Raw genomic sequence first — 7334 nt, 5'->3', positions numbered from 1 at the left:
CCTACATGACGTGTGTTGCACCAGGGGCGCAGATGATTTATCTAGAAATCATCCGGTTGGTTTAAACACTTTCCTTAATTTTATTGTTACGTAGCATCTTTTATTTCATGGAGTACACCACAACATTAATAGTTGCACATATATGCAACTTTAGAAAGTCTGAGCTTGGATATTCCTCTTTTAGAGATAGAAGGGCAGTAGTGTATTTTCCTCTTCTTTATCCCAAAAAGCTAACAATAGGAATACAACACCGCAGCAAAATTCGTGGTATTGCAAGGGGACGGACGGACCGAGCGGCCAAAAGGGTCTTAATACCACACTGTGACGTCGTAGGTTGTTTTGGCCATACCAGGGAGAAAAATAGCCGTGCGATCCAAAAGAAGGTACACGTGGCAACAGATCCCTCTTTCACCCGATTGTTCTCATCTTTCATTCCTTAATTTTCCCCAATTCCTCCAAATCCCTAACTCCCCAATCTCAAAATTTCCTCAAACTGTAGAATTTTTTCTCCCAAATCGAAATCTTCTGGCGGCTCTCCCCGATCGGCACCACGGTTCTCCTCTCTCTTAGCATGTGCAATTCTTGGATCTGCCTTTCCGTTTCGTAATTATTCGATTTTTTTTCTCTCTCGCGTGAAATCCAAGCAGAGAAATCACGAGATATTTGCGCCGCGAATGCCATGGAGAAGGAGGTGTGTGAAGAGATGAGTCCGCCTCCTCAGCCTGTCGATTTGCCAGTTGACACTCCGCCCTCTTCGTCCGATCCCAGTGAGAAGCCTGGTTCGTTTCCCCTCCCCCCCCCCATTTCGTTCTCCTGAACTCCTCGTTTGCTTGTGCTGGATTTTCCTGATCCTTTTGCGCTATGTTCATCTTGATAGCGAAAAAGGCGACACGACAATGGGCCGCATGGACTCGCCAAGAGGAGGAGAGTTTCTTCAATGCTCTGCGCCAAGTAGGAAAAGTAAGATGCATAGTTTCCGGATGCAATGTTACGCTGTGATTGCAGACTGCTTAGTTGATAGATGCATAACATCTACTCTTTGTTGTTGGTAGAATTTTGAGAAGATCACTCTACGTGTCCAGGGCAAAAACAAAGATCAGGTACCTCGTCTTCCGCCAATATGTTCTTGTGATTTTTGCTGTACAGAACTAATTAGGAATTTGGATGGAGAGGAAAATACATGTGAGACTGTAAGTCAAAACTGTACATGAAGTGCCCTAAAGGATTCTCATTTTTTATGACGAATAGAATTGGGTAAGCGCATGTTATGTTCAGAATCTAGAAACAAGGCATAGGGGCAATCGTATTTATTACCAAGGCCGTTGTTAATTGTTCACATAGCACCAGTATCCCCCTAGTATAAACATATGAAGCCATTATTGCTTAGTTTGCCTTCACGGTAGCTGGGGAAGGGTTGCAGGGAGGGAGAATCACAAGCTTCATCTCAACAAACCAATGAAGATGATCTCCTTTCACTTGTAGCTGATGTCCCCTCCTTACAGCCACTCACCCTGCTCGCCCACAGCTGATTTCACTTCCTAATTTTACTTCAAGTTTTGTGGTTGGACAACTTCAAAGCCCAGACCATGAGATTTAGAAACACCTCATCATGTCACTAACTTTTATTCATGCGTAATATCTTTTGCCTTTTAGTTTCCCTTATTATTTTCCTGTCGTAATCATGTTTGGCTACGAGGCGCATGCCTCAGTATATTAGCATCTTGTGGCGAGTAGAAAATGCACAAGCCTCATCGAAGACGCTATACACCTGGAGCAGCATGAGGCATTTTGCCATGCTGCATGTTGCCCTAGCAAAGCGCGTTAAACTGGCCATTAACGAGAAGACAAGTTTGGCTTTCTAACTTTCTATGATGGCAGATGCTTTGTCCTCGCTTATTATCTTACAGATCACGTGTCTGACATAACTATAAAAAATCATGAACTAGAGAATATGTTGTACTTCACCATTAGCCTCAAGGTTCAATATTTATGTTGCAATACAGGTCAGACATTACTACTATCGCCTTGTTAGACGCATGAAGAAACTTCTGGGTCCTGGGTTCTCACTTGATGCACGAAACTCCAAGGATACCATTGCTGCCATGCTCCGCTGGTAATTGAATGAGCCTTAATGCTGTGCAATTAATCTGATAAAGTTGTAGTTCAAACTATTTGTTTATTTAAGTCACATGAGAGAAAACAATAGTAGTTGATTTTACAATGTTTCGGTGCTATATATTTCTGACATTGTTTTCCCAGGGCTTGAGCTTTGGGTAGTCATTCCAACTTACAAATCATATGCTGTATTTTGCGGCAATGCAGATTACACATCTGGGGTATAGTGTTTAGGAGCTAGAATTATGAGGCCTTTATAGATCAATTATGTAAACACCTTGTCGTATTTACTATGTTGTTGTTTTCTATTCCATTGTATGTCTTCTGTTCTGACTAATCAATCAAGATGAATTTTATGAAAATTTATAAGCTTCTCATACTCCTGCATTGCATAATAACAATAGTTGGGAATGAATACTTGGGACTAGAAGGAGGGTGCTTATTGTTTGTATATTGACATGCAAAATGCCCTTCTTTCCGACGTATAAGAGGGAGAGGACACTGCCTGTCGCTAATAATTTTTGCTTTTCATTTGATCATTTGTTGCTTCTTTTGTATTGTATGTAAAAAATACTGAGATATTAACTGATTTTTGTGCAGGTGGTCTCTTCTTGAGAAATTTAGCTGCAGTGCTTCAAAGCTACATCTGAAGCCTCGGAGATTCAAAACATTTGTAGATGCATTGGTCCGTTTAGATTGTTACTGTGCTTGTTCTCCTCAAGATTTATTTTACCCTAGTATAAAGGTTGCTTATTTTGACTAGTTCTGTTTCTCATGCAACATATCTTCTCGTATAGGGAAATCAACTGCTAAAAGACAGAAAAAGAGTGAGAAGAAAGCGTCCACAAGGGGGTACACACCTATCTTCTTCATCTCCAGTTCTCACCAAGACTCCAGGAAATCAATCTTTCGCAGTACAACTCTTGCCCGTGGATGCCCAAAATGGTAACAAAGGAGCCTCTTCTAAAGGAGTGTTTATGAAACGGGTTGCAGAACCTAATTGTAACAAGTCAGGAGTAATCAAAGGAGACCTCTCTGCCACAAGAACTGTGAGACAAAAAAGGAGAGCAGGTGATCACTCTTTTCATTTGTTTTGATATGATGTATCCTTAGCCCCCCTCATCTTTGATCGTATGAAATCTTCATGTTTGACCAGTTTTGATGGCCCAATTTATTATATGGGGGGATTCTTTAGTGTCAAAACATTCCTTGCATTAGTGTTGATAGCAGATGATTTGTATTCTAGGGGGTGCTGGTGCGTGTGCAGCATATAAGAAATGGGAGAGAGCTGCCATGGCTGGTGTTTCTTTAGTTGCTGATGCAGCTGAGGAGCTTGAACGCAATATGGTGACCCAGAACTTGTCCTGTAATGCGGATGCAACAACGCTAGCTTCATCACCAAACAATGTATCTACTGTTGATGGTATTGTTTCTAGTCTTTGTTCTGTAGTTCCTGTAATTACTGGACTTAGATTAAGTTATGCTAACTCCTGATATTTTTATTTTTATTAGCAGATATGGGCACAAATCATATGAAAGAAGGAGATCTGCAAGCACCTTCAAAGCTGAAGCTGCAGTTATTTCCCATAAATGAAGCCACACGAAAGGCATTGGAGAAGGTAAATGTCTCCTTTGGCTTGCGAGCTAAAAAACCAATCACATGTTTCCAGCAACAGCTGCACTTGACACATCAGTTATCGCTGGTTAGTTGGTTAACTGTTAGCTCAAAATCTTAGATCCCTTGTAGTCGGCAAAATGTTCACAATATATGAAACGTGAAGCTCAAATAACTTTATTAGCGCTATTTATATCATGCATAAGCTTTTTTCTGCTGTGGGCATGGTGCTGAGTGTTGCCTAGTGCTCTATGGCTGTGCACACACTGAGATATTATGTTCTTTCTCATATTCTTAAACAGCATGAGCATGTTATGACATCCCTATCTCTTCTATAACAGGATGATCATAATCCACATCTGGAGCTCACATTAAGTTCCAGGAAAAAAATGTCTTCTGTTTTAGAACATCTGACTCGCAAGTGGGGCAACTCAAACATTGCATGTGGAGAGCTAGTGCTTTTCCCATATTGTGCCCATCAAGAGGATTTAGCTACCTATCAGAGATGGACAACACGAGATACTGTTGCTGTGGCTGACGTCTTTCTTTCGGTGAATAGCCCCTCTATTTTCCGATTAAGGTACGGTGTTTCTGTGCTATATAAAATAGTAATGCACTAATGCTCTAGACCATTAATGGCCGGCCGTATAATTGCTAATTGCTGCATGAACTTTTTGTTGATAAGGTATGGTTGGTTCTCCCTTGCTGAGCTCGAGGCAGGACTAAGTGAAATATCATTAACCCGCTTTGAGAATTGCATGATACCAGAAGACGTCCAGGTCAGATCTTCAGAGGCCTGTGTGCAAAAGGATGGCACTTTACCCAGTGACTTCACTTCTGAGCGATCATCAACTAACTCAAAAGATCAGTCGGCATTACTGCTTGGTACACCGTCTATTACAGGCAAGAATGCTGAGGAAGAGCCTTACAGTAATACCTCTCCCTCTCAGTCTGTGGATCACAATCAAGAACAAGTTCCTGCAAACCAAGCTTTTGAGGTCCTTATTCCTTTTTTGTGCATACTGTCTTAAGTTAAAAATCTTATGGTTGATCTGTTATCTCTAATCTGTTCTATTATACTTTAGGTTGATCCTCAGATTGATTATCTTGCAATACCAGAACTAGATTGGGCAGATACCCTTACTGATATCAGTGTTGGATACTTACTGACAGAAGCATCTAAGGCTGCTAATTTAGATTGTGAAGTGACCTCTATTGCCAAAAATGCTCTTTTCCACGAGAATCCATGCAGCTGTGACTCGTTTGATGCTGCTGTTGCCTTACATGCTTCTCGATATCAAGCGGCAGAACAGCCAGCTCATACATCACATTCCACTATCTGGGGTGCAGAAGAAGCATGTGATGAGTTCAGTTTTATGCCAGCCACAGCTAGGAAGCAAGAAGGTTTGAACACTTCAGCTAGCAGCCCTCCTGATAGCGACAATGAAGTTCACTCTTCAAATTCAGAAGGGTTTCACGGTTTTCTTCAGGTTAGTTGTCATTTTCAGGTTCTCAACAAGTTTTTACCTGTTCAACACCGTTAATTTATGTTCTTGTTGTAGGACTTGGCTGGAGGAGATACTCCTGGTAATCCTTGTGCTGATGATGCGAAGGCTATGGAAGAACTTTGTGCCAGATCGCTGCCTCAAAGTGACAACGATTTTGGATTGAGAGATCAGCCTCTAGATGACATATTCTGGGTATTAGAGATGAGCACTTGTTATTTTTTGCTGCAAACTAACTGAATAAGCTATAACACCGAAACTTACATTTTTATCTTCTTTTCTTGCAGCACGATTCACTTGGACCACTAGACTTGGATATACCACCAATAAGATCCCTAGCTGATGAGTTCATCTTAGGAGACAGTCAAAATAGTTGGAGTCGGATGATGGAAAATAGCATGGATGCATTTCGAAACATGTCGTTCTTCGCGTCCGATAACAACGACTCGGTTCTTCCACCCATCATGTAGAGTTGTGGATGCTGGCTATGTTTGGCTAGGAAGGATACTGCAAATCAGGCATCCCGCCGAGGAGGAGGCTTTATATTGTCCAAGCGGGCTGCTTGTTGCTAATACAACATATGCGGACTTGCTGTGTCTTTGCAGTCAAGAGGGACGCATGTTGTTGTAAGGCTATAACATAAAATCGTGTACTATGTAAATCGGGTTGTTCCTGTACAAAAGGCACATACAAGCGCTTGGTTACAATAAAGCCTCTTCATCCTAATATTGCGAAAAGAGCTTGGGTCAATTGGAGTCTGTTTTTTTCTTCAAAAATACACATTTAAAGTTAAAATAATCTTGCTTTTTGTCAACAAGTACACATACATTCACATGACGTACCTGCAAATTTCATAAATCAATGTGTTTATTTGATGGGGCAGGTGATATCTCATAAGAACACTTTTTGATATATGGGGTCAATGTTGTATAAGTGATATCGATGAAGATGAAGATATGAACCATCAAATCAAAACCGGACGAATGAAGTGGTGCCAAGTTACGGCAATTTGGCTCGTAATGTTGTATGGCATCGAGTGTTGGATGATTAAAAGACGACATGTTCAATAGTTAGGTGTTGCGAACATGCGTTTATTGAGATGGATGTATGACCATGAAAGAATGGATCATGCCCGTAATAATGTTATACGTGAGAGAATTAGAGTAGTACCGGCTAAAAAGAAGTTTTTATCCAACATCGTCTGAGATGGTTTGGACATATATAATGCATGCCTTCAGAAGTTTCAATACGCAAAAACGGTTAAAGGATGCTGATAATATCAAAAAAGGCCGGGATAGACTAAACTCGATATGAGAGAAGTCCGTATAGAAAGATACCACTAAAGAACTAATCATAGATAGGGGTACGTGAAAGTAAACTATCCAAATTCATCGTTATCTTCTACAACAACGATACCTCTCTTCCAAATTTGGATGGGGCCGCATGAAAGCCAGCTACAAATTGCATTGTAACCAATGCCCCCTTCTAGATAGTTTGTAGCTTCGCTTAGAAAAAATTCCTTAATTGGATTCCCTAGTTAACAATGAAAAAACATTTCTTCCCTATCTATCATTGATTCTAAATTTTATTCCCAATACAATACTTCTGTCAATTTTTTGAGCTAACATTGTTAAATGGCGCTTGAAATGACAGTACTACCCTCACACTAGTAAATCACCGAAATTTTCATTCTTCTTTCCGGTGCCTCCTGTTGTGCTGGCTTTAGAACACCAAACCAAATCACAGGAGAGCTACACGCACGTTCGTGCAAAAGCTAGCTCTTGATTGATCTTGCTTCGGAATAGTGCACACACGTGTAGCCGTACATAACACATGTATATGTGAGCCACCGACCGATGAGTCCGGCCTATCATGTAAGCTTATGCTAGCTTGCTGGATCGATCAACTCTACTCTCTCGGTGGAAGGGACGCAAACACAACATGCTGTCACTTGTTCCAACAGGTGCGGTGCAGTCTGCTAACTCCAACGCGCATACAGATTATATAACACTTCTCCTTATGGTTGTGCCACGTATCACCATCGATTAGATCGCTCGTGAGCCACCAACCGATGAGCCTGGCCTATCAGGCAAGCTTAG

The 7334-nt window shown here is 41.2% G+C and overlaps 1 protein-coding gene across 3 annotated transcripts; it reads left to right on the top strand.

The window, feature by feature from the left end:
• Positions 1-275: 275 nt before the first annotated feature.
• On the top strand, positions 276-5972 carry LOC123449188 (TSL-kinase interacting protein 1). 3 transcript variants are annotated; one of them, XM_045126311.1, is made up of 15 exons: positions 276-383; positions 500-553; positions 648-779; positions 878-960; positions 1053-1100; positions 2004-2113; positions 2716-2800; positions 2913-3186; positions 3362-3538; positions 3631-3734; positions 4072-4310; positions 4416-4728; positions 4816-5220; positions 5293-5430; positions 5523-5972. In XM_045126311.1, the coding sequence occupies exons 3-15, from the start codon at positions 680-682 to the stop codon at positions 5703-5705; spliced, it is 2259 nt and encodes a 752-aa protein (XP_044982246.1). In that variant the 5' UTR covers positions 276-383; positions 500-553; positions 648-679; the 3' UTR covers positions 5706-5972. The 3 variants fall into 3 exon arrangements, with proteins under 3 accessions (XP_044982246.1, XP_044982245.1, XP_044982244.1); XM_045126310.1 differs by having other exon boundaries at positions 3628-3734; XM_045126309.1 differs by lacking the exon at positions 276-383 and having other exon boundaries at positions 414-553; positions 3628-3734.
• The last annotated feature ends 1362 nt before the right edge of the window (positions 5973-7334 follow it).

This window comes from Hordeum vulgare, chromosome 4H, assembly GCF_904849725.1.
Source record: "Hordeum vulgare subsp. vulgare chromosome 4H, MorexV3_pseudomolecules_assembly, whole genome shotgun sequence".
Classification (NCBI taxonomy): domain Eukaryota; kingdom Viridiplantae; phylum Streptophyta; class Magnoliopsida; order Poales; family Poaceae; genus Hordeum; species Hordeum vulgare.
This window is presented reverse-complemented; position numbering and strand designations above follow the sequence as displayed.

Bases quoted from the DNA above. Each gene is read 5' to 3' on its own strand.
- LOC123449188 (XM_045126310.1), top strand. From the start codon at position 680: ATGGAGAAGGAGGTGTGTGAAGAGATGAGTCCGCCTCCTCAGCCTGTC. The intron at 2,114-2,715 runs GTAATTGAATGA...ATTTTTGTGCAG, and splicing joins ATTGCTGCCATGCTCCGCTG to GTGGTCTCTTCTTGAGAAAT. The intron at 3,187-3,361 runs GTGATCACTCTT...TTTGTATTCTAG, and splicing joins GAGACAAAAAAGGAGAGCAG to GGGGTGCTGGTGCGTGTGCA.